This window comes from Electrona antarctica, assembly GCF_951216825.1.
Source record: "Electrona antarctica genome assembly, chromosome: 22".
NCBI lineage: Eukaryota > Metazoa > Chordata > Actinopteri > Myctophiformes > Myctophidae > Electrona > Electrona antarctica.
The window spans coordinates 13985757-14013256 of NC_136805.1; the positions used below are offsets into that span (position 1 = coordinate 13985757).

The following is a 27500-nucleotide window of genomic DNA, read 5'->3' on the forward strand; positions in this document are numbered from 1 at the left end:
GTAAAGGTCACTGCTAGAGACACACACCAGTAGAACTGTACACACAGACACACAGGCGCGTACACACACACAGGCGTACGCACACGCGCACACGCACGCACAGCACAGCACCTGTCTCCTCCCGACACAGACAGGACAGTTTGTTACCTGTACCTTTGGAGCTCTTCCTCTCCTTGGCCTTGTAGCAGTCGAGGCAGACGACGAAGCCACATTTCTGACACACCCAGTGAATGTTGAACAGCGTGGCCTCGCATGCGTCACACATCTCCCTCACGCCGCGCACGGCACGCTTCCACGCCAGCTTGGCTGCACAGAACACACACAAACACAACCACGTCAAACACAATCGTCGTACACTGAATAGCATGAATAGCCGATCCACAAGCTCACGGATCTGTTATTTGTGTTATATTTTCACATTTGAAAAAAAAAAGAACCTGGGGAAAAAGGAAGAAACAAAGAAAAGAAAAATGGACATGCCCATAATGACACGCCCAAAATAGGGTCGCCAGGGTGAATTGGTGAGCTATTTAATGTTATCTATGAATGCATATATCTCTGAGTGTACTGTATATCAATCCATCTATCTCATCTGTCTACTGTATCTATAGAACAAACATTATGTATATAATATCGTCGACTGACATAGAAACATAGCTTTTTCAGAAAACTGTCAGGAGGTAGAAGACATTTTTAGAATCTGATCTCAGGTCAAAATGGGTTAATTGACTTTACTAAATACAGCAGCTATATACACACACTGTATGATGTTTCCATAATCCAGAATTGCGTTGTTTGTACCGTATTTACCGTCCTTCTTGACCCAGGTTGCCGCTGTGTTCTCGGTGAGCACCATCTGACAGAACTTGTCTCCTATGAAGCTGAGGATGTACTTGGCCGTGGCGTGGTCCAGCTGGCTCTCCTCCAGAGCCCCGGGAGCCCACAGGGACAGGGCCTCGTCGTCAAACTGCTCCGGGGAGGAGAAGCCGTCCATGCGGATCACACCGTTCTTGCTGTAGGAGAGCCTGGATCATGGGGGAATAAGGAGGAGAGATGAGGCCTTTTTCGTCGGCCCGAAAGCAGAGCTGACTCAATTTTGTTAAACGTCCACCTTACAACAAAGCAAGAGCTGTTGTATCACACACAGAAAAGTTATATTTTCTGCTAATATTGTCCCATGTTTCAAAATATATGAAAATGGACAGAAAGTGATTTCATGTATTTTCATTTTTCAATCAATCTTGATCAATATATATATTTATATATATTATATAGATATTTTCCTTTGTTATTGTTTTGTTTTTGAAAAGCTCTGTCTAATTTGTATAATTTATTCTACAACATTTTTGACCAAAACAGTTATTTTATTTGTCAATCTATACATAAACTACACAGTGATTTATATGAAACGTGGTTCTTGTTTTCCTGTACGGATGGTTAAGCTGAGCTAGTTTTCTGTTCTCTTCTAAATGGCTAGTTGGGCCGGTATAGGCCAGTGAAAACGGCCATTGAGTTTTGAGGTCACATATCAGACTACTGTGCCCGGTGAAACAAAGCCGTTTTCTGTCTATGCTCAGTACAGTATGTACGCTATGAGAGAGAGCAAAACCAGGACATTGGCCTCAGAGGCCGATGGGACAAAAGTGAAGACTCTCTGCTAAACGGGAGGGAGAGCCAGACATTGTGTGCCATTGTTTCCTGGATGTACTTAAATGACCCAGTCATGTCAGGTGAGCGATTATGAAATACGAGTGTTACGCCAAGAGGGCTCAGAGTCCCATATTAATCTGCTCTGACGGACAGCCTCTACTGTACGCAGAGAGACAGAGAGAGAGAGATGCGGGTGGGGGGGTGACAAGAACCGGAGTTAGACGTGAATAGATGGCGAGACAGCCAAAGAATGAGAGTGGGAATGAGGAAAAAGAGAGAGGCGGAGTGAGCGCAAGAGAGCGAGGAGGGAGACAAAAGGAGAAAAGTAGAGAGAGAGAAACACAGAGAGAGAGAGAGAGAGAGAGAGAGAGAGAGAGAGAGAGAGAGAGATCTCACTCTGAGGCAAAGATTATAGAGCAGAAAATCCTCTTTGGCAGATTTACCACCGCTAGACCTCAGACTGCTGCTGGATTATCTAACGCGCGCGCACGTGTGTGTGTGTGTGTTTGTGACTTTGTGTGCGTGCGTGCGTGCATGCATGCGTGCGTGCACGTGTGTGTGTGTGTGTTTGAGAGAGCAAGCAAAACATGGCCAGATACTTCTTTCTCATCGATGCATATTTCATGATCTAGCTTCTAGCCTATATACTGCAGCAGAGGACAGAGTTTCTTTGGGGAGAACACATCCCATAAATCAAAGAAGAGGAGAGGAGAGGAGGAATGAGAGGATGACAGAGGGAGAGAGAGAGAGAGAGTGATCTTTCCATCTGTGCTATCCTGCTAGAATAGAAACGTTCATGAAAGTAGGACAGCAAAGCAAACAGACAAGATGGAGGTTGGAGAACATACTGTAGGTTCAAGGAGAAAATGTAACTATCCTCTGACAACTTTGGTTGGGGTTAACAATAACATGTGGACACTTCCCACTGTATGTGATTGGTTTAATGATGTCTACCATGCTTACAATACGACGGCAGGCTAAAAGATAGATAGACATTTCAACCTGTGAACTCAACTGTATTCATAGAAACAAAGACAGGGCTAATAATGACTCTAATAAAAGCTTTAGATTCTTGGACTATTGGCAGCATGCAAAAGAAATGTGGCACTGAACGACCCCGGTGGAGGTGGTTTGCAAGAGTAGGTTTAGTTTTTGGCTAGGTGGCCCAGCCTTCATCCAATCAGGATAGAGAGGGGCCTTCTGCCAATCATGATCGAGTGGGGGCGGGCCTTGGTGTTGGCCTGTTGCGAGTCCCCCCACTGTAGTGTGTGCATGTGCACATCTTGTTACCGGGGCGGACCGGGGGTTTTTCCAAATCACCCAAATCACTGAATGCTCCTCTAAGGCCTGCTTTATACTTTGTCGATAATTCTTTGTACAATGGCAAAAATAGCTAATCTGCAAGCTCACAACATGTGTGCATGTTTGATATACTGTGGTAATGGGCACTCAGACAGCCAAATACTTACATCGTTCAGTCTAGCTTTAACCCATTTTGCGTTTTGGTGTAAGCATTATGTTATGCTTTAGCTATTGAAAAATAGCAGATCTACAAGCTCGTAGCGCGCCACTCGGAGCTTGTAGGTCTGCTATTTTTTTTAAATCGAAGAACGACTGACATAGAAACATAGCTTTTTCAGAAAACTGTCAGGATGTAGAAGACATTTTTAGAATCTGATCTCAGGTCAAAATGGGTTAATAAAAATCTATATTTCGAGAACGATGAACCGTTGTGGAAGGAGGATATGAAAAGAGGGCCTTTTCTTTACCGTCTGAAGTAGTAGAAGCGACAGAAGACAGGGGAATGGGTCGGCTCCTCGCCCTTCTTGCTGCGCAGCACCCGACACTCCCTGCACTTCTGCAGGTTGGGCCCGATCTCTGAGCACGAGTCGTCCTGGAGGAAGGACTCGCCCGTCTGCTTCAGCTTCTTCACCTTCCTCCAGTCTTTCAGCACGGAGCGAGGGATGCCGTCTGTTTGGGGGGGGAGGAAAGAGAGGGAGAGAGAGAGAGAGACATGGACAGACAGAGAGAGAGAGAGAGAGGGTTAAAGGTATATTCAGTGATTTCACTTAATTCAAATATCACTTATTTTTTCTTATTTTTTGGATAATCCTCCCTACTATAAAGTGTGCTGACCATATAAGGAGTTCCTCCCTGTCCCCAGTGAGCCCCTGGGGTCAAAAAACCCTAGTTTCGGTTTGGGCTTTGGGTGGCAAAGCTTTCATCCAATCAGGATGAGAGGGGCCTTCCTCCAATCATGATCGAGTGGGGCGGGCCTTGGTGCACGTGCTGTTGGTCTGTTGTACCTTCACTGTAGAGCGTGTGCATGTGCACATCTTGTTACCGGGGTGGACCGGGTTTTTTTTTCCAAATTACCCAAATCACTGAATGCTCCTTTAAGAAAGGTGGTGTACCACAGTAAAATCCTCAGTGTTGGTTTATAAATGTAACTAAAATGAATAAAAATAATACATGTAACCGTTCTGTATGACAGTGTATGTTACTACAATATGTATCTATCACATCTGTCTGCAGTGGTTGGAGGTGGGAAAGTAGAACTGCCCGAAGTTCTCTAAACCCCCATAATTCAAATCCAGGGCAGGACATATAGAAGCTATGGATTGGTGCTTTAGGAGAAGGAGGATGTTACTGTGTGTAGTATGGATTTACTGTCTGGGGATGAACTGTATGTAATCTATTCAAGACACATTCCCGCCGTGTCTAACGTTATTTTTTCATTTCAGTTATAGCGATTTAAGCAATTTCCCTGTTCTTCTTTTTGCTGACACCAGCGCAGTTGTTTTCTTCTTCAAACACATCAAAGCAGAGAGGAGAGAACACACCGAGCGAATACCCGCGAGGCATGGTGTGAACTAGACTAGAGTTGTAGAGCCGCAAGAAGTTCTGAACTCCTGGGTCCTGAGGGGCTCTGGGACCTCCAGGACCCAGGGGGTACGTAGGAAATTAAACCGCTACAGTTGCTGCTTGGTTTTCATCCCAAATAACGGTCTAATCCCAGGGACTATTTTAGGACGTGGGGGCACCAAGGAAATGGACCGCTTTCAACCTGGTGTCCCTATTAATATGGGCAAGTCAATAGATTAGTTAATGTTCTCGTTGCAATGCAACCCGTTGTGAGCTTGTAGACTAGCTACTGTTTTCTATTCCTTGCACTACGAAGTGCATAGTGAGTAAGTGGTTATGCTGGTTGGTAAACAGAAACCCACGGGTAGTGGACTGCCTATGTTCCCTTCATGTGTCCATAGGTTGGTAAACAGAAACACACGGGTAGTGGACTGCCTATGTTCCCTTCATGTGTCCATAGTTGGTAAACAGAAACACATGGCTAGTGGACTGCCTATGTTCCCTTCATGTGTTCATAGGTTGGTAAACAGAAACACACGGGTAGTGGACTGCCTATGTTCCCTTCATGTGTTCATAGGTTGGTAAACAGAAACACACGGGTAGTGGACTGCCTATGTTCCCTTCATGTGTCCATAGTTGGTAAACAGAAACACACGGGTAGTGGACTGCCTATGTTCCCTTCATGTGTTCATAGGTTGGTAAACAGAAACACACGGGTAGTGGACTGCCTATGTTCCCTTCATGTGTCCATAGGTTGGTAAACAGAAACACACGGGTAGTGGACTGCCTATGTTCCCTTCATGTGTCCATAGGTTGGTAAACAGAAACACACGGGTAGTGGACTGCCTATGTTCCCTTCATGTGTCCATAGTTGGTAAACAGAAACACATGGCTAGTGGACTGCCTATGTTCCCTTCATGTGTTCATAGGTTGGTAAACAGAAACACACGGGTAGTGGACTGCCTATGTTCCCTTCATGTGTCCATAGTTATGCTGGTTGGTAAACAGAAACACACGGGTAGTGGACTGCCTATGTTCCCTTCATGTGTTCATAGGTTGGTAAACAGAAACACACGGGTAGTGGACTGCCTATGTTCCCTTCATGTGTCCATAGTTGGTAAACAGAAACACACGGGTAGTGGACTGCCTATGTTCCCTTCATGTGTTCATAGGTTGGTAAACAGAAACACACGGGTAGTGGACTGCCTATGTTCCCTTCATGTGTCCATAGGTTGGTAAACAGAAACACACGGGTAGTGGACTGCCTATGTTCCCTTCATGTGTCCATAGGTTGGTAAACAGAAACACACGGGTAGTGGACTGCCTATGTTCCCTTCATGTGTCCATAGGTTGGTAAACAGAAACACACGGGTAGTGGACTGCCTATGTTCCCTTCATGTGTCCATAGGTTGGTAAACAGAAACACACGGGTAGTGGACTGCCTATGTTCCCTTCATGTGTCCATAGGTTGGTAAACAGAAACACACGGGTAGTGGACTGCCTATGTTCCCTTCATGTGTCCATAGGTTGGTAAACAGAAACACACGGGTAGTGGACTGCCTATGTTCCCTTCATGTGTCCATAGGTTGGTAAACAGAAACACACGGGTAGTGGACTGCCTATGTTCCCTTCATGTGTCCATAGGTTGGTAAACAGAAACACACGGGTAGTGGACTGCCTATGTTCCCTTCATGTGTCCATATTATGCTGGTTGGTAAACAGAAACACACGGGTAGTGGACTGCCTATGTTCCCTTCATGTGTCCATATTATGCTGGTTGGTAAACAGAAACACACGGGTAGTGGACCGCCTATGTTCCCTTCATGTGTCCATAGTTGGTAAACAGAAACACACGGGTAGTGGACTGCCTATGTTCCCTTCATGTGTCCATAGAAACACACGGGTAGTGGACTGCCTATGTTCCCTTCATGTGTCCATAGGTTGGTAAACAGAAACACACGGGTAGTGGACTGCCTATGTTCCCTTCATGTGTCCATAGGTTGGTAAACAGAAACACACGGGTAGTGGACTGCCTATGTTCCCTTCATGTGTCCATAGAAACACACGGGTAGTGGACTGCCTATGTTCCCTTCATGTGTCCATAGGTTGGTAAACAGAAACACACGGGTAGTGGACTGCCTATGTTCCCTTCATGTGTCCATAGAAACACACGGGTAGTGGACTGCCTATGTTCCCTTCATGTGTCCATAGAAACACACGGGTAGTGGACTGCCTATGTTCCCTTCATGTGTCCATAGGTTGGTAAACAGAAACACACGGGTAGTGGACTGCCTATGTTCCCTTCATGTGTCCATAGAAACACACGGGTAGTGGACTGCCTATGTTCCCTTCATGTGTCCATAGAAACACACGGGTAGTGGACTGCCTATGTTCCCTTCATGTGTCCATAGTTCACTGCAATCTGTGGTTCACTGCAGACACAACTAAACACTTTGTTGACCCAGACTGGTCTCTTAACCCTAGCATATGGTATAAAACAGGGTATTAGATGACACAAAGAGGCCTATGTATTGTGGCTTTACATCTCAAATATAAGTGTTCCATGTCTGAAACTTAATAGCTAATGGGGGGAGGGGGGGGAGTAGATGACAGACAGATGTTTGGCTGTGAATCGCAGTAAAGGTCATACGGTATGTAATACTGTGTGTGTGTGTGTGTGTGTGTGTGTGTGTGTGTGTGTGTGTGTGTGTGTGTGTGTGTGTGTGTGTGTGTGTGCGCGCACTTGTGTACGTGAGTTTGCACACAACAGTATGTATCAAAGTGTTGGGCGCTATATGGCCGTCGAGCACACAAGTATCTGCCTGTCACTGTACTATACTATACTGCTGCTATCATACGAGAAGCCACAAACACGTGCACACACACGCGAGCACACACACACACACACACACACACACACACACACACACACACACACACACACACACACACACACACACACACACACACACACACACACAGACAATTTGACATTAAGCATGACCCTCGGGACTAGACGCTATATTGGGTTACAGAGTCTGTACAGTCATGTACATTATATTCCCTGTACTGTACTCTATATACTGTACAGCATATAGGCCCATAGCTTGTGTACAATTCGGGCAGATGAAAACACCTCAGGGCGCTGTGGGTGGGTGTTTCTTTTCCTCACTGGGTGGGGGAACAAAGCACTGGGAAGGACCCTGATGGCACATATGAAGTTCATATGGAAGTATCCTCATCCTGCCACAGTTGCTTTCAACTCCGTTAATGTGTCTCCCTTTTTCCCTCCCGCGCCCTAACTGGCTCTTTCTGTACGTATGTCATTCTTGTGCACAGTCTACACACACACGTGCGTGCGTGCCGTGCACGCTCACTCACTCGCACACACACAAAGAAAGCACGCCTGTCTATCCCCCCAGCTGCAGACCAGATGTCAGTGAGTGAGTGTAACCCAACACTGTGGTGCTGTCATTGAATTCCTGTGCTCTTTAGGAACTCAATAGCAGTGGCGTGCACAGACATTTAGAGGGGCAGGTGCTCAAGTTAAAAAAGGGCACCTTGTGCAGCGCGTGGAACCGGCCGGTTGCCTTAATCTATTTTGGGCGGGAACCCCTTTTGGTGTTAGCATTATGTTATGCTTTAGCTATTGAAAAATAGCAGATCTACAAGCTCATAGCGCGCCACCGAGTGGCGCGCTACGAGCTTGTAGGTCTGCTATTTTTGAAAAATCAAAAAAAAAAGGGGGAAAAAAGTTTTTTTTTTGTTTGTTTTTCAAAAGGGCAATGTGCTCTAGCACCCCCTAGTGTCTATCTGTGCACGCCACTGCTCAATAGCAGCAACCAACAGGCACAGGGCCTTCGGCCATGAGAGCAGCTCATATCCAGGGTGTCCGAGAAGTATAAACAGCAGCGAACACAGAGGGGAAAACCACCGGGATGTCATCGGACGGGAAGGAAAGAGGGGAGGGGGTGGGGTGGGGGGGAAGAAAGAAAGAAAAGAGAGAGAGAGAGAAATGGAGGAGAGAAGAAAGAACACTAGGAAAAGAAACAAACAAGCAAAGGAAGAACAGATTTAATTTCTTGACTCAAAACAGAAATGAATAACGCTGGTAATTGGGATTATTTAATGCGAACCAGCTTGTCGAGAAAAGAGCTGGCGTCTCTTAACGGTGAACAGGCATCAACGCACAGCAGTAATATTGAAAAGAAAGTGGGCCAGTTCCTGACTTCCTTCACAGGTTTTACCAATGATACTAACGAAGGCTCTGTTATATTTGACAGTGGTTCTCAAACTTTTTTCAAAGAGTATATAGACCCCCAAAACACTGAGAGTGTACAAATGGAACCAGGTGGACCCTTACGGGAGGGAGTAAGTAGTACACACCTGTACTGGGCCATTTGGAACACCCTCAAGGGAACATGAGGGTCACCCTGACTGACTCTGTCTCTGTTTGACCAGAATGGAACAGAGCCTTCATTTGTAGCATTGATAACACCTACGTATGAAGGAAGTGAGGAAGAGGCACATTGTCTTTCCAATATGGCTGCCGTGCATTAGAACCTAGGCTATTATGAACTAGCGAAAAATAAAAGAAAAAAGAAAAAGCTCAGATTACGACTGATTCTGAGTGCCATAACTGTGATACTGTACAGTATGTAGCTACCAATGTACCAGTGTGAGGAGATCCATGTCAGCGTACTGAATTACACATAATATAGCACCCAAGCCATCTCGTAACCCCTCTAGGAATAGTTAACGCAAGCCAGCTTGGGCAGGATCGAGAGGTGGCGTGGTGTGGAAAACATGTGCCACACACACACACACACACACACACACACACACACACACACACACACACACACACACATGCACACACACACACACACACACAGAGATCATGTTACAGAGCGCTACTGTAGGTTAGTGATTCCCCCCAAAACAAAATCATGTCAAGGACCCCCAAATTGACCCCCACATCTGAGACGATTTTGTGCTAGAGCCTCAGATTTGTATTGTTAAAGATGTTCAAAAATCTTTAAAATCTTTCAAAAATGGCAGCCCTACAAGCCCACACAACTGTTGTGTTGTGAGCTTGTAGATTAGTGGTTAAAGTGGTTAAACAGTTTTTGATACTATATTAACTAATTAACCAAAAAACTCTTAGAAACTCCTTAGGACCCCTGGGGGTCCTCGGACCCCTCTGTGAGAACCAGTACTGTAGGTTAGAGCAGGGGTTCTCAACGTTTTTGGCCGGGGACCCCCGGAAATGCTTTGGCAATGTCTCGGGACCCCCGCCCCGCCCCCTCCCGCCCCCAATATAAATTGACTGCTACAATTGTCATGGTCTGTGGAGTGACAGACTGTCCACTCCACAGACCATGACAACAATAACCTTAATAATAGACAATACACCATAAATAAATACTGAAACCAGATATAATCCATTTTCCAGCCATTCAGTTATTATTTATTTTAATAATTTGGGGACCCCCCAAAATAAGCTGGCGACCCCCCGAGGGGTCGCGACCCACGGGTTGAGAACCCCTGGGTTAGAACAGTGGTTCTTAAAGTGGGGTCCAGGGACCCCCAGGGTCCTTGAGAGGTTTCCAGGGGGTCCCTACTGTCAGCTAAATGAATGATAGTTAAGAACCAAGTTATCCCAAATGGAGGGTGATCCCAAATGGGGGTCCGTACTGAGTCCGTAGCCTTATATTAACCAGCTGGGGGTCCCTGAAATATACAACTATTTAAGAACCACTGGGTTGGAGTAAGTATGGAGTACACTCCACTCGGGAACATTCTGTCCAGACAATGAGAGATAAGAGTGTTTCCAAAAGGCTGGAAGCTAAAGGGAGATTAGCAGTCACTCTTTCTTTTTCTTCAAGTGGCGCTCTTCTGAAATCTGAAATCTTCCCTTTGTCCTTATAGGCTGCAGCACACAGTCACTGGCACATTCATTTGATACCAAATGGATTATGCACTCCATCATACCAGAGGAACTGAACGTTGCTAGCTAGTGTTTAATGTTTCCTGACTGGTGACCTCTCTTATAAGGTTGCTTACTTCACTCATGCAACTGTAAATTACCAAGCACCTCTGATTTAGCAAAAAAAAAAAAAAAAAACATGCCCACTAAGTCACTAAGCTGTGAAACATCTGACCTTTAGTCTTGCCATTGCCAGACAATCAGAGTTCTCCGCTTAGTGATTATGTCTGGGCCTGCATGGGGACTTCTAAATGCAAGGTAGCTGTTAGAACAGCAACGAGAATAGCCGCTAACAACCACTGCTTTGAAAACCAATCATGCCACTATAGCCCAATATGAAGGATCACTCTAAGTCTTTGGTTTGATGGTTCAATGCAGTTTTTCTCTTACTGTCTAATTAATTCCACCCAGGCCTTGTGTGGAGGCTCGTTTCCACTTAAACCCTATTCTACTTCACTGACCAGGTTCTGTACGAAAATAGCTGATTACACAAGCTGCACAATTTGGTGCAGACCGCCTACATATTGGGCAAATAAAATGGACTCAAGCGTGTAAAAGCACGAGGCACAAATCCACATAACAATAAAAAGCCAACTACTAAGGGAGACATGAGGACTGCAGTGTGGTGACGTGGTTAGAGACTATTTCTTAACCACTTTGAGCCTGATTTATACTTTGTTGTGCAACAGTGTTGTGCAGTGTGACTATGAAACATTTGATTAAATGCATTTTGCCTATAATGACATGCCCAAAACAGGGAGGGATAAAATGGTTAAGTAAAAAGTGGAATGCGTGTAAGACTTCATTATAAAACTATGTCCAGTGTCCTGGACCAGTATACAGAGAGGAGCCATATGCCTTGTGTAAGACTTGTCCAGTGTCCTGGACCAGTATACAGAGAGAAGCCATATGCCTTGTGTAAGACTTGTCCAGTGTCCTGGACCAGTATACAGAGAGAAGCCATATGCCTTGTGTAAGACTTGTCCAGTGTCCTGGACCAGTATACAGAGAGAAGCCATATGCCTTGTGTAAGACTTGTCCAGTGTCCTGGACCAGTATACAGAGAGAAGCCATATGCCTTGCTAATAAGAGCGTTGTTGATGCTACCTAACAATGTGAACGTGGGACTTACTGCTGCTGGCCAGTTTGAGTTTGGTCTTCTCCCGAGCTGATCTGAAGATGCCGTTGGGCTTCACCTCGTCGTCGTCCTTCTTCTTTGCCATGTCGTTCTGTTTCTTCTTGTACGTGGGCTTGGGCTGCCGCTTGGCGCGACCCTCCGCCTTGCTCTCGCTGGTGTCGGAGTCGTCCCCTCCGCTCTCGGAACCCGACTCGTACGTCCGCTTGCTCCCCCGCCTCACCGGGGGCGTCGCTTTCCTCTCCTCCCCTCCGCCTGCTTCCATCTTCTCCTCAGGTTGCTGCCTTTCTTTCTCCCTCTCTCCTGCTTTGTTCAAGCTCTCCCTGTGGCTCTCCATCTCCACGTCGCCAGAGGTGGAGGCCAGATTGACCGAACAGGGTTTGATCATCTCCGACATGGCCACGACGGTGCTCACTGTGCTAATAGTGCTAATAGTGCTAATAGTGCTAGCGACGGGGCCAGGAGCCTTCTCTGGTTTAGCGACAATGGTATTAGCAACACTGGTAGTAGTTGTTGTAGTAGTAGTTGTGTTCTTATCCTCCTCCGAGTGCCTGGTCAGCCAGGCTTTCTTCAGCTTGTGGTAGTTACTAGGCTGTCCGCTGCCCGCCGAGCCCGGTGTGGAAGGCTGGCCGTTGGGCAGAGGGCTGGACTTGCCTGGGGTGGTGCTACCGCTGGCTGAGCTGCTACTGCCGCTGTCCATGGAGGAGGAGGAGGAGCTGGGTTGGCTGGAAGAGGGCGGAGGGGGGGAACTGTGAAGGGGTGCTTTATCTGCTGAATCCGGGGTCGGAGAGATGACCATAGGCGTGCTGGAGGTAGGGGCATTGGTGGAGCTGTTTCTCGACTGGGCTGCGGCCAAAGCGGCTTTGTGCTTCTTAAGGTGAACGAAAGAGGGGGAATAGGCTTGGCTGGAGCTGGAGGAGGCAGAGCTGGGCGTTGGGGTGATGCTAGGGCTGGGGTGTGGGGTGCCTGCCGGACTAGGGGGTGGCAAAGACCCACCTGGGGATGTGGTACGTGACCCAAACCCCTCCTGGTGCTCTCCATATCCTGAGTGGATCAACGTCCGGCCGCCAATGCTGGTTTTGTGGGTTGTGATCTCACCCCGGGCTGAAACGGAGTAGACCGATTCACAGCCAATGACCCCACCTTTATTCAGAACACCATACCCTGGCGAGGCTAAAACCTCAGTCCTGCACACTGAGTTAGTGTTAATGGCCCCCACGGCTCCTTCAACATTCATGCGTTCATGAGCGGCCCGCATGAACGTCTTTTTATACTGGACGCACATGTCGTCCAGGTTAGTGTTGGGCTGGATGATCCTGCCAGCACCAGGGTTACACCCAAGCTCCTTAATGCTCTCCCCCAGCCTTGGACACTCTGCCTGGGGCTTGATGGGGTAGAGCCTCCCTTGGGGGAGCTCCTTGTGGAGCATAGCACCGTGCCTATTAGCACCAGCGAGAGAGCTGCCGTCATATTTAATGCACGTCGATGGGCGTACGATGACCGATGCCATGGCCGCATGGGGTTTGCCTCGCATGGTTCCTCCCTTGTCTCCGAGGAACCAACCTCCTCTTTCCTGAATGGTCTCCCCGCCCCTCCAGACTTCCGCTGCCGATGACGTCGTCATCATCATCATGTCGGCACCGGTGCCGGCGGTCGAGGTCACTGCGGCGGCGACCCCATGACCTTTGACCTCCCTGAGCTCGGGCAGCAGCGTAGGCGGCTTCTGCTGCTCGGCCGATGTCTTACTGCCGGCCGCCGGTAAGCTCACTGGCTGGATGGGCGTGAGTGTCGGAGGGGACAGGCGGCCCCCGTAGCCGCCTCGCTCCCTTTCCCTCTCCCTCTCCCTCTCTCGTTCCCTCTCCCTCTCTCGCTCCCGATCGGCGGCCTCTTTGCGCTCCAGTGCGTGCTGCGTGGGCGGGTGGAACACGGGCGCTCGGTGAAGAGATGGCATTCCCCTGAGCTGCTGCTGGTGCTGCTGGTGCTGCTGGTGCTGCTGGTGCTGCTGGTGCTGCTGGTGCTGCTGGTGATGTTGGTGCTGAGGGTGCTGTTGGTGATGAGGGTGCTGAGGGTGCTGAGGGTGCTGTTGGTGCTGAGGGTGCTGAGGGTGCTGAGGGTGCTGAGGGTGCTGTTGGTGCTGAGGGTGATGGGGGTGGTGTTGGTGGTGATGGTGGGGGTGGTGGTTGAGGCCCGAGGAGGAAGAGGAGATGGACGAGGAGGACGAAGAGGAGGAGGTGGAGGAGGAAGGAGAGATGGCGGGGCTGTTGCGCCGCTCCATCCTCTCCATCACCACGTGATGGTGTTGTTGTTGTTGTTGTTGTTGTTGTTGTTGTTGTTGTTGTTGCTGTTGATGATGATGATGAAGAAGATGCGGCTGTTGGCCGAGCACTACCTGCTGGCTGAGCTGCTCTGTGATCTTCCCCGCCAGACCCTCCCCTCCCTCCGGATGGTGTTTGATTAGCGGTGGCGGCTTGGAGAGGGAGCCTTTGGTGACGTAGGCGCCCAGGTTCAGAGCCCCTTGGCCGGCCGCCGCCGCCGCCACCACCACTCCAGCTCCCGGAGCGCTGGCCGACACTTTCTCGTAGTAAGAGTTGAGCTCCTTGGAGGGGTAAAGTCTGGGAGGCTCATTGACCACGCTGTTGGACAGTGTGGTGAAGTAGTTGCTCTTCTCCGTCTGGATGACGTGCGGGTGGGGGTGCGGGTGCGAGTGGCCGTGACCTGCTTTGAGGCCGGGAGCCGGGAGGTGGGGAATGCGCTGAGGGAAGGACTGCTCTCTGTCTCTCTCTCTCTCCCTGTCCCTGTCCATCCCGTGGTCGTTGGAGCGATGGATCTTAGCGGTGAACGGAGCGACCTCGATGCTCTCCTGAAGAATCCTGCGGTTCTCTTCTTTGTATTTGCTGGCTCTCTCGGCTGCATCCTGGGAGGATAAAAAACGTGTTAATGTCTGAACAGGATAATATTTAAAAACTAATCGATTGCGTGTTGGTGTGTAAGTTATGTTCTTAGGCTACTACAGAATCTTTCTTTACTACAGTTCTTTATAACAGCATCACAGTCTTATGAAGAGTACCTAGTACATAATTGCTTCATACACTGTCTAGTCAGAACTGTCCAATGACACCAATTCACACATCGATTTCAGTTAACGTAATTCACAAAGCTCAATTTGATTGATCGGTTTTGTTTAGATTTATTACCGTATTGCAAATGTTTCTGTTGCTGTTATTGTGCACAGGCACCTGGGTTCTGGCTGTGCGTGGGTTTTTGTTATCATGTACCTGTGTCTGTGCCAGACGAGCCTGCTTGCTGTGGGCGTCTAGGTAGAGGCGGTGCAGGTGGGCGTCTTTGCCCGTGGGCGTCCGACTCCTGTCCGTCTGTTCCTGCTTCAACTGGGCCAACGTCAGAGTTCTGATTGGATCCACAAACCCTTTCTTATCCATGTCACTGGGGGGTAGAGAGAGGGAGAGAAGATTCATTCTATATTCACCATCAGTCAACATCAGATAAATTAGTCGATGACTAATTACTCTATTACTATTTTACTGGAGAGAAAATTGGGTGTGCAGAAGGGAGTGCATTCTTCTGCATTTCTCTCTCTACTATCCATTGTAGAAATAATTCAACATAATACTAAATGATGTAATGTACAGTACATACAACAAACAAACAAATTAATGGATGAATGACTAAAGTGAACAAAAGTAGAAATAATATATGAGTCATTGACCTGAGTTCTAGGAGGCTCAAATATGCCAGTAATCTAATAAGCGGCAGACATGTTTAGCTGCATTTCATCACGGGAAACCATGACACACACAAACACACACATAAGTACAATATAAAAGAGAAAACAGACCAATGAAGGAGGGCGAGGGACGGGTAAATGAACGACAGGGGGGGTTGTGAAAGAAAGAAATGAGAACAAAAGAGAGGAAGAGCGAAGCCTGATTTATACTCGCTTGCTCATCACATCTCGCACTGAAAATAGCAGAACGGCTATTATCGGCAACGAGACACCGGCCCGCAACTAAATATAAACCAAGCTTAACCTTAGCCCTGGGAACATAAGCAGAGCCACGAGACAGAAACCCCACTAGACTAAACCAACTATCAAATCTATCATCGGAAACAATCAAACAAAAACCAGAGCAAATTGGAATGCTAATTTGGGCCTAAACCTGAGCACTGTCTGTGACTGATCCAAACACATGAGATCCATGACTATGAACAGACATAGTGAGCACTGCCTTGTCATGGAGAGAGGCAGACCTGCCTTGCCATGGAGAGAGGCAGACCTGCCTTGCCATGGAGAGAGGCAGACCTGCCTTGCCATGGAGAGAGACAGACCTGTCTTGCCATGGAGAGAGGCAGACCTGTCTCCTGCCTTGCCATGGAGAGAGGCAGACCTGCCTTGCCATGGAGAGAGGCAGACCTGCCTTGCCATGGAGAGAGGCAGACCTGCCTTGCCATGGAGAGAGGCAGACCTGTCTCCATGGAGAGAGGCAGACCTGCCTTGCCATGGAGAGAGGCAGACCTGTCTCCATGGAGAGAGGCAGACCTGCCTTGCCATGGAGAGAGGCAGACCTGTCTCCTGCCTTGCCATGGAGAGAGGCAGACCTGTCTCCTGCCTTGCCATGGAGAGAGGCAGACCTGCCTCCCACGGGAAGACAGACTGTTCACCATCCACCGCACACAAGATGAGGCGGAAACCCAGCTGCACTTTCAAACTACCTGCCAACTGTACCAATAAGGCATCAGAGAGACACACTTCCCACTGACTACAAACCCCCCCAAAAGAGTTTGAAAACATGACTATTAACATAGAAAAACGTATCCCATATCCCATGTACCATGCTGGGTATAGAAGTACAGCAATGTGCAGAGCTGTTGTGACAGGTAAAAGACGTCCAGTGGAAACAACAACCAACCACACCACTGTAAAGACATCTGTAGTGGTCTCGGTACATACTGTACAAACAGATGAGATACACGTGTTGCATATCTTTATTCTAGTCCTAGGTTTTTTAATTGTACTGTAAATTTGTTTTTATTTCACACTTGCTTTGGCAATGTAAATGAAGGTTTTCCCACGCCAATAAAAGCTCCTCTGAATTAAATTGATTAAGAGACAGCAGCGGTTTTCAAGATATATGGAGAGAACTGAATGTGCTTTGCCCTCTGCAGTGTGTGTGCGTATGTGAATGTGTGCGTGCGTACGTACGTGCATGTGTGCGTGTGTGAGGGGCTATTCAGCTGAATAATAGCATATGGTTTCATAACGAGGCCAGCAGTAAATGAGGCCTTCTGGGTCTGCAATCATTCAGTGTTATTATTAATATTATCTGTCTGTCTCGCTCTCTGTAGCGCACAGCACTAACAGGGGAAATGGCATGCCTTTCAAATTCTAAAATTATCTCTGTACATTGTTAATTCGGTCCATTGCTCTATCTCTCTGTCTCTCACTCTTTTTGAAGATCAACACTTTATCAAGTTTTTACAGACATAACACTAAGCAAAGGAAAATGCTCTAACGATGTAATGAAGTTTCTCTACTTCGTTAGATTCTTCAATACAACTCATTCACTCTCATGGGCCTTGAATAGAACCGATTGCTATTCAAATGCGACAAGGACAGACTCTGTCTAGTCTGCTACATTTACTTCTCTGGCAAAAACAAATTAGGCCTTTGTCTCATTTTTGCAGGACGGAACCCAAACACCAACTTCCATTCAAATACAAGTAAATGTGTCTGGTAAGGTGTGAGAGGCTTCTGTTGAATTCTAAAGGTCTAACTGATTCATAAAACATGTTCAATATATTGTGTACAGTACAACACAGTTAAAAACCCTTCATCTGCAACTCTAGCTGCAAATGGTTGGTGGTTTCTGTAAATGATTGATAGCTAGGAACCAAATGGACACTTAATGAAAACACTACTCACTCTTTGTGTAGCTCCACGGTGTTCTTGGACAGCGGAGGGCTGGCGTGCGTGTTCATCTTGATGGCGGCTCTGTGAGCGTCAGCGCTGGCTGGACGCACCGGCATGTGACTCAGCAGACCCCCCAGACCGTCCGCAGCACCCTGTGTGTGCTGCAGCCACGGACTGGTCGTGTTCTGGACACACACACACACACAAAGTCAGTACATTGCTTTTAACCACACAAACCCTAGCGCCTTTATTCTGGGGCGAACATTCGTTGCAATCTGTTGGCAAAGATATTAGTATACACAGTGAAAACAAGAGGGGGCCTAGTATGGAGCCCTGGGGGACTCCGGGCAACTAAGTATTCTATTGTAAGAGAAGGCAGAACACATCACACGCACGCGCACACACACGCACACGCACACGCATGCACACACACACACACACACACACTCACACACACACACACACACACACACACACACATGCACGCACACGCACGCGTAACACACACGCGCGCATGATCCTCTCTCCCTCTCAGCCTGCCAAATATATTTCTCTCCTTTTCTCCTCCACAGTGACATGTTTCATCATCCCTCCTTGGCTGTGTTCCTTCTCTGTGCCTTCCAAGACAAACAGACAGGCAGCCTCTCTCACACAGACAGACATTACATCGTCTTCTTCACACACTAAACTGATTCCAGGGAAGGAAGCACCGGGAGAAAAGAGGGAAGGAATGGGGCTAATCACAGAGGGGTGGAAAAATAAAGAGAGGGAGAGAGGGAGGGAGAACAGAGAAGGAATGCAGAGAAGTCAATTAAATCTAGAGGGAGAGACGAATGGAGAGGTAAAAAGGAGAGAGAGAGAGAGAGAAGACAAGGGAGGAATGGAGCGCTAGGTGGCTGTGTGCTCTCACACACACACACACACACACACACACACACACACACACACACACACACACACACACACACACACACACACACACACACACACACACACACACACACACACACACACACACACACACACACACACACACACACACACACACACACACACACACACACACACACACACACACACACACACACAGTCCGTGGGGAGAAATGCACTGACTTGTTTATCAAGACACAGTCATCACAGGGAAAAGGTTTTAGACAAGCACAGTCTGTCCTCTATTGACCCTCTCTCTCTCTGTCTCTCTCTCTCTCTCTCTCTCTCTCTCTGTCTCTCTGTCTCCTCCTCTCTCTCCCTCTCTCTCTCTCTCTCTCTCTCTCTCTCTCTCTCTCTCTCTCTCTCTCTCTGTCGCTCTGTCTCCTCCTCTCTCTCTCTCTCTCTCTCTCTCTCTCTCTCTCTCTCTCTCTCTCTCTCTCTCTCTCTCTCTGTCTCCTCCTCTCTCTCATCAGCTGCCACTAGTGTTTCTGTCACATACTCTGCAGCCAGTCAGTTCCAGTTAGTACCAACTCCAACAGTTATCGTATGAACACATCATTCCATTTAGGGAGGTAACTTGCCATGGGATATCTACTATATAATGCGCCACGTCTCTGCATACGTGTGTGCGTGCGTGCGTACGTGTGTGTACGGTTGTAATGCACGTAACTCGCGAACCGTTTCACATTCGACACACACGTTCCACACCCCCACAGGGAGTGAAGTGCCAGGTATTGAGTCGGTCGGACCCACGGTTCTCCAGAACCACCACAAAAGGCTCTGGTCAGGCTCTGCCAGTGGGCCTAATGAGGCCAACTCCTTTCATCTGTGCAATTTCCAGCCTCTGCCTCAACCAATCAAGCTCTGCCAGTGGGCCGAATGAATTGCCAAGTACACTTTTCAGTTTGCAGTCTTCACACACAGGCACATACACAGATCTCCATGTGGGACACCGGCTGACAGTTAAAAACGGGTGCTATGACAACGTATATCATTAGATTCCCAAGTTGCATCGTTCCCAAGTAGGCCGGTGGCCGACTGCGACGGGCACGTACAGGTCTAGTTTCTAAAATACGGCAACACACGCACACTGTCCCAGACCCACACACACATACACACACACACACACGCACACACAGTGACCCATCCACCTACCCTCCTGATGGTGTTCTCTGAGTTGACAGATACAGCTGGGTTTTCAGGGTGCACCCACTTGGCGGCGGGGCCCAGGTTGAGTCCTGGAGGGTACGTGGAGGGGGTGCCGTTGGGATACTGCCACAGGATGGGGTACAGGCCCAGCCCGGCCGCCCCGCCGTGGGACTGAGCCATTAGTGAAGGCCCCTGTCCCTGGAAAGAACAAAAAAGTAGTATATATATATAAATCTCTGGTTTCTCGGGATCCACATGGGAATGTGGAATGTGGAATGTGGAATGTCGTGGCTCCAATTTGGAGCCACGACATTGCTATGACGTATGACTACAAATTTGGTCAAGGTTTCAGCCCGATCACGGCCCCATTGACTTCCAATATAAAATGATGAAAGTTAAATATTTGAAAAACACCCGTGTGAAGTGAGGGGCGCTTTTATCATCATACATCATCTCATTCTGGCTAATCACAATTTGCGTCCTCACTTTTGTCTTCAATGTTTGTGTTTACACTCAACACTGGCCATTCATTCATCACTGGCATGCAATGTTTGGGTTAGGACAATGTTTGTGTTTAGGACAATGTTTGTGTTTAGGACAATGTTTGGGTTAGGACAATGTTTGGGTTAGGACAATGTTTGGGTTAGGACAATGTTTGGGTTAGGACAATGTTTGTGTTTAGGACAATGTTTGGGTTAGGACAATGTTTGGGTTAGGACAATGTTTGGGTTAGGACAATGTTTGGGTTAGGACAATGTTTGTGTTTAGACAAATCCTCAAAGCTGCACATAGGAGCAGCTAGCTAGCGCCCCTCAAAAATATGACATATTATGTCGGGGAAAAAGATCTGTATTGCCTACTGGCCGTGAGCACATTCACAATACATTTCCACTCATCATCTAGCACAGGGCTGGGCAACTGGCGGCCCGGGGGCCACATGTAGATCGGCTATTTTTGCGACGACAGTAATATATGGCCCTAGGGAGTGAGTGTGGAAATATAGCGGCCCTCTCCATCGTCAAAGTTGCCCAGCCCTGATCTAGCAGATTACGTGATTAGCTCTGGACACACAGACGGACACACACACACACAGACTGACCTTATAGACAGCAGAGCCACACGGTAACAAATGCTAAATTCCAAATGGGGGGTTTACCTGTAGGAACTGTTGCTGGTGAGTGGCCACTGGGTGGCCGTGAGCAAGCGCCAGGTGTCCCAGCCCTCCGGGGGAGTCGAGCCGAGGGTGGGCCCCCATCATGGCGGCCGTGGGATTGGGGTGCATCCCCGGGAGCATGCCAGGGGGCAGGAGGTGGGAATGGGAATGGGGGTGGGAGTGAGGGTGCGGCAGGGCCGAGGAAGGGGAAGGAGGAGGCGGGGCGAGCAGGTGCGTGGCGTGGGATCCGGGCGTGAGGCAGGGGGAGTGAGGGGACGGGGAGTGCAGCGGATGCAGGTGCGGGTGGAGGTAGGCCGCCACGTGATTGGACGAGAGTGCGCCAGAGTTCTCGCCGTCATGGCGGACCAGCGCCGGGTCCCGGTACACGGTGAAGGTCTCGTTCTTGTCGATGATCAGCGGGCTCTTGGCGTTGCTGTTGTGGCCGCCGATAATACTGCTGGACTCCGAGCGCGAGGGGACGGGCTTGAACACGGAGCGAGGGGATTCGGGCGGCTCCGGCTTCACGACAGAACCCAAAGCCCCCGAACGCCCCATCGGGGTCGGAGAGGAGTCACAGTAGCGCGACGGTTTGTGTTTGGAGACCTCCGGTGAGGTGTTGGGTTTGGGTCTGGAGACGTCCAGCAGGGCCGGGTGGGGCTTGGGTTTGTGGAGATCGGCCGGGTGCGTGTTCATGTGCGTGTTGGGGAAGGGGTGGCTCTGTGGGGTGTGGGGTCTGGGTTTGAGGGGCTCTATGTGAGCGGGGGACAGTGGGTGTGGGTGTGGGTTGGGACTGTGGCTGGTTCTGGGCTTGGCCAGTTCAGGGGAAGGGTTTGACCTCATCTTGTGTTGTTGTTGTTTTCTGGTGTCGTCTGACAGATGAGAGCTCTTAATGCAGGGCTGGATGGAGGAGTAGTGCTGCTGGGGTGGTGACGGTGTGTGCTGGTGATGACGCTGTTGTTGCTGTTGCTGTTGCTGTTGTTGTTGCTGTTGATGATGCTGTTGTTGTTGTTGTTGTTGTTGTTGCTGTTGATGATGATGAGGTTGTGGATGAAGCTGTTGATGATGGTGTTGATGAATGGCAGCCTTCTCTTTCTCTGCCAGCACCGTGTTTTCAGTCACTGATGTTACAGGCCTGCAGAAATAAAAAGACACATTATGGAATAGTAACAACAACAATAATAATGATGATACATTTTACCTTTATTTATGTAGAACACTAATTCATTCATTCACAACACATCAAGTGCTGAAACAGCACTTGATGTGCTGAATCCACCTGTGCTGAATCCACCTGTGCACCAAATCTCACCTGATGACCTCCGAGTGAGCGAACTCTATCTTGCTGCCTCTGTCGAGGCCTTTAGCTGCCGTCATGGCGCCTCCTCCACCTCCTATCATGGCTTGCTGCTGCTGCTGCTGCACGGCGGGCTCCAGGTCTGCCCTGCGGCCTCCCTCCGACGGCGAGGGAGAGGGAGGCACGGGAGGGGAGGAGACGGGCGAGGGGTTGAGGGGGAGGTAGGGCGACAGGGCCGTGGACTCGGTGTTCTGGGAGGCCAGCAGCGCCGACACGGCCTCCGAGCTCTCCTGGTGCACGGTGGCCTGCGCTTCCTCCGTGATCTCGATCACACTGCTGCCGCCGTGGGAGGAGGACGGCGTCTGAGACCGGGACGTGGCTGGAGGAGAGCCAAGGGAAATGGAAATGACGTCATGGTCGTTTTGGAATGTTTTTTTTTTATTAATTTAATGTTTAGTGCACTTTGGAGGGCCTTCAACATATACTCAGGGCTTAAAGCTAAAAAAAATCCCAAGACTGAAAAAGATTTTTTGCAAATCTACAGTGATCTCATTAACACCTTAGAAGCCCGGAACTATTTAATCCATTTCATCCAGGGTGCCCATCATTTGTAGCGCACGGACCACTTTTACCGGCGCACCAGAAGCTGGTGTGCATGTCTGTGTAGCAGCTAACAATAGCCACAACACTCTAGAGTCGATCGACAACAACGGGAGGTAATAATAAATCTATCGCGACTAGCGACTGGACCGCTGAGCGTCGTCTAACACAGGATCTTTTTTCAGAATTAGACGGGATGATTTAGATCGGGAGTTATGATCGTTTTAAGATTTTCGTTTTCGTCAGCTAAACAGGCAGGGGAGATTTTCGATGACGTGTCACTTTTTGACACGTCATCGGATCGGGCAACAAGCGCTCCAAGGCTCTAGAGCGATGCGAACGGTTTTGTTTTCATTAATCTCCGTCTTGTTTATCAATCTCCGGCTTGGGCACTTGACCGTGACCTTGAACTTTAACGGAGAACTCCGGCTTGGACATCCAAGGTGTTAAATGACCCCTATGAAATCCTCAGGACTGAAATCCGTCCCCAGGACTGAGAACTTTAATACTGTATATATAAACATAACAGACCATTCTATTCTGTAAATGTTAATGCCACTGTCCTGAACCCAATTTGTAACCGTTGCAGTTTGTAATTATTATTATTGCCATTGAATTGCTTGGTAGAATGAATGACATATTCATTGTGTCAGAACATATTGTTTTTATTATTATATATATTTTATAATACCTTTCACAGTGCTTTTGTTGGTCTCCATAATGCAGCCTTGGACGACGTCGGCGGTAACCTGTTGCCGCGGCGACCGTGTGATCTGCGTCACCGCCGCCAGCTCCTCGTCCTCCTTCGTTATCGCCGCGGCGCCCGTCTCCTTGGCGACGGGCTTCTTGCTGCCGCCGCCCCCGTCCTCCTCAGCTTGGAGCTCCGCCCACGGAGACAGCCGGCCAATGACAGCTGGCGAGGGCTCGTCCAGCTTGGACACCTGAGCGGCGGAGGCGACGACCGGCTTCTCCTCCTCCTCCTCCTCCATCTTGGACACGGCGGCGCTCGACGACGACGACGCCTTCAGTTTCAGCTCGTTCTCGGAGTTGGCCTCCGAGGAGGAGGAGGACGAGGACGAAGAGGAGGACGAGGAGGAAGAGGAGGAGGAGGAGGAGCAGGAGGAGAGGGCCGTCCTCTTGTTGAGCGGGTTCTCAGAGTCGCTGCTCTCTGACAGGTCCGAGGTGGTTTCCGTCTTCAGCCGCTTCAGGCCCGCCTTCTTCTCGTCCTCCTCCACCTTCCTCCGCTTGTTCACCACCGCCTGCTGCTGCTTGGCCTTGGACTTAGACTCTGGAGGACAGAGAGAGAGAGAAAGGGTCACAATATGTTAAATTATTATTATTATACAACTTTCAAGCTAGCGTCCCTATTTTGGGGTATAGAGAATACAGTAGACAGTATACATACTGTACTTCATACGAAGAAGTATATAGGGCTATTAAATCAATAATTGAACCCACTGTATTATTGCTGAAGCCATGAATGAATTAATGAATTATGTACCCCATCCTGTGGCAGTAATAATCTTTAATTATTTGAATGAGTTGTTTAGACTGATGCCAGTGGTTCTTGGTTTACCTGTGATCTTATAGTTTACTAAGGCACTGCCTCACAGTTCTCTCTGCATTTGATGTACTGTTATGTGTTACTATACATACACATAAGTGGCTCTGGATAAAGAGTGACGGCTAAACGACCCACATTGTAAATTGTACAGTAAATATGTGTTCCCATGTCCCACCTCTCCCCGTGGGCTCCTTCTCCTTCTCCTCTTCCGGAACGCTGCTGTCCGATCCTTTCCTCCTGGACGAGCGACAGCTGCGCTGCTCCCTCTGCTCCCGGCCCGCTCCGCCGGGCGAGTGATGCGATTGGCCGCCGGGCGGCTGCTGGCCGCTCTGCTGCTGCTGCAGCTGGCCCTGCTGCTGCTGAGAGGCCGCCGCCGCCCCCGCTGTGCTCTTGGGGGAGGGGCCTGATGAGGTCGTGACGGGCCGGGGACTGTTGGCCTGGGCTCTTGTGTAGTGACCCTGTAGCACGAGTACAACACAGCTCAGTGACTGGAAGCAAGGTGCTGAGGCTTGGTCAAATTCACAAGATATGAGTTGACATGTCTTCAAAATGATGGATCATTGTCGGCACTAAAGAAAGAGCACCTATGACAAACACTAATATGAGTTAATGTGTGCGCATCAGTTTCTTTAGAGAAGAACATCAGTCAATATTACTATTAGCTTAGGCTTATAATGATGGTGATATACCAGTCACATATCCTGTTTCAGCTAGTTAGCTAAATAGACAACTACACGTTACAGCGTTGTTGCTCCCATGCATTTATGTAAGCCATAATTATGTAGAATGCTTGTGTAGATATTACAGAGTGTATCTGTTACACAAGATCATTTACCTGCACCTCACTATACATGTACAGCACAACCAGACTTACACACTTTTACATTTAAAATGTATAACCTGACGGACATGTTGTTTCCCTAAAACACCTTACATAAGAGCATAATAGGTTGAATCAGAATGTATTTGGTGTATGGTTGGCTGGCTCCGGTCTCTAACCCTGGGAGCAAGGAGCAAAGTGAATGTGCAGTTACCAGTAAATGGAATGAACCAAAGATGAATACCCCTTGTTAAAGGGATTTATGCATATCCGGTCAAAATGTTAAATTGCACATTCTGATTCTGAAGATTCTGTTTCTGGCTACCACATGATAAATGAAATGTATTTTTCATTGGATCATCAAAACACTTTTTCATTGTTCCTACAGTTTAGAAGTGCTATAATTCCTCCCTGAAAGTAATCTAGCATGTGGCACCATTGCTCTGAATAAATAACGAACAAATGCTAACAAATCTAATCTTTTTTCATATTTTTTATCTAAATTGAAAAGCAACTACAAACCCAGTTGTACAAAACTGCCTAGTTAGGAAAAATACTGAAGTAAAAATATGAAAGTAATCCATGAAGTTGTTACAGGTATTAAAACCTGTGTAGGAGAGCAGTACCTGAGTGTTTCCAGTGGTCCCGCTGGGTCTTCCTCCCGCCATCTGTGTCAACAATAACAACAACAACAATAAACAACAAAAATCGGGGAAAAAACTGAAATCGGGGAAAACTCCTGAATAGCCCTGAAGCCACACTGTGCCTTCATCACGTTAAAGAAACCCATTGATTGGTCTACAGCTGTGAGGTGAGTGTGCTGGTGACTTCTGACTGGAGTTGTGACGCAAACAAACAAAAAGGCACATTGCTTTAAGGCTGTCTCTGTCAACATATAGAGGAAAGCCAAGCAGATGGACCGTATTCACACAGCAGCCATTTTGCTCTCACAGTACGTCCTGAGGTAGGAACGTGCGCATAATGTGGTCTGTCTGTCACAGACCGTACAGTATGTGCGTGAATACGCTCTAACGCAGGGGTTCTCAACCCGTGGGTCGCGACCCCTCGGGGGGTCGCCAAATTATTTTAGGGGGTCCCCAAATTATTTAAAAAAAAATATATATATTTTTTTTTAAATTTTATTTTCACGATTTAAAAAAAATAGCAGACCTACAAGCTCGTAGCGCGCCACTCGGTGGCGCGCTACGAGCTTGTAGATCTGCTATTTTTCAATAGCTAAATTATAACAATGCTTAAAACACCAAAAGGGGTTCCCTCCCAAAATGGTTTAAGGTTATTGTAGCAGTCAATTTATATTGGGGGTCGGGAGGGGGCGGGGCGGGGGTCCCGAGACATTGCCAAAGCATTTCCGGGGGTCCCCGGCCAAAAACGTTGAGAACCCCTGCTCTAACGGACCACAGAGGATGACAGGGAGCAGACGGTCAGCTGCTTTTCTTGATGAGAAACAACTCCATCAATTAGGCTTAATGCACAAAGACTGGTTGTCTGGTGATCTGACCAAATAAAGAGTAACTGCATTAACCACTTAAAACCTAGTGTCTCTATTTTGGGGCATATCATAATAGGCGTTTTGTTTTCCTCCAAAATGTTCCTAGCAATAGCAATAAGTTCACAACACGTCATATCACAGCGTTTGTGGATCTGTCATTTTTGCTATGTGACAAATAGTAGGACTTTAACCTTTATCTCACATTATTACATGGCTTGGTTGAATGCTTGATTCTGATTGGTCAATCGCTTAATTCAGCGGTGAGTTATCACATGATAATGACCGCTCCGCTGTATAATGACCGCTGCCTAATCAAACCCTCTGAGCACCACCAGCTGCGCAGCTGCGCCCCGCTTGATTTACTGCCGTTTCCAACATAACAGCCATGTAAACACACACACTACTGACACACAATGTAATTTACAGCTAAACATTGCTCTTAAAAATGTTTTTGAAAACATTTGAGCGAGAAATAGACGAAGCAGGACCCCAAAATGGATTCTATTTGATCAACTCACTTCCTTGTTTTCCGACAGTGCTGCAGCCCTGCAGCTGGGCAGACGCAGCCAGCGCGAACTTATGGAATACTTTTTTTGTTGTGTTTTGGGTCAATGTATTCATTTATGTTAGTTAGCCATGTAATAAGCGGGATAATATCTGGCTAGGTGGTCATTGTCGGGATATAATTCACCTTCAGGGAGTGTAACCACCTCGGCTTCGCCTCGGTGATTAAACTCCCTGTCGGTGAATTATCTCCCGACAATGACCACCTAGCCAGATATTATCCCTTACCTAACTACTCTCACAGACAGACAGACAGACAGACAGACAGGCAGGCAGGCAGGCAGGCAGGCAGGCAGGCAGGCAGGCAGGCAGGCAGGCAGGCAGACAGACAGACAGACAGACAGACAGACA

The 27500-nt window shown here is 48.3% G+C and overlaps 1 protein-coding gene across 1 annotated transcript in view; it reads right to left on the bottom strand.

Annotated features, from left to right (window-relative positions):
- Positions 1-27500, bottom strand: part of jmjd1cb (jumonji domain containing 1Cb) — a 44507-nt gene that overhangs the window by 13895 nt on the left and 3112 nt on the right. The window contains exons 5-16 of the mRNA XM_079492556.1: positions 25702-25743; positions 24431-24713; positions 23383-23979; positions 22107-22470; positions 20801-21929; positions 19651-19842; positions 17578-17750; positions 14915-15080; positions 11637-14553; positions 3420-3621; positions 811-1025; positions 154-306 (exon numbers count right to left, since the gene is read on the bottom strand). Of these exons, the coding sequence (XP_079348682.1) occupies positions 154-306; positions 811-1025; positions 3420-3621; positions 11637-14553; positions 14915-15080; positions 17578-17750; positions 19651-19842; positions 20801-21929; positions 22107-22470; positions 23383-23979; positions 24431-24713; positions 25702-25743 (6433 nt within the window). The remainder of the gene's footprint in view (positions 1-153; positions 307-810; positions 1026-3419; positions 3622-11636; positions 14554-14914; positions 15081-17577; positions 17751-19650; positions 19843-20800; positions 21930-22106; positions 22471-23382; positions 23980-24430; positions 24714-25701; positions 25744-27500) is intronic.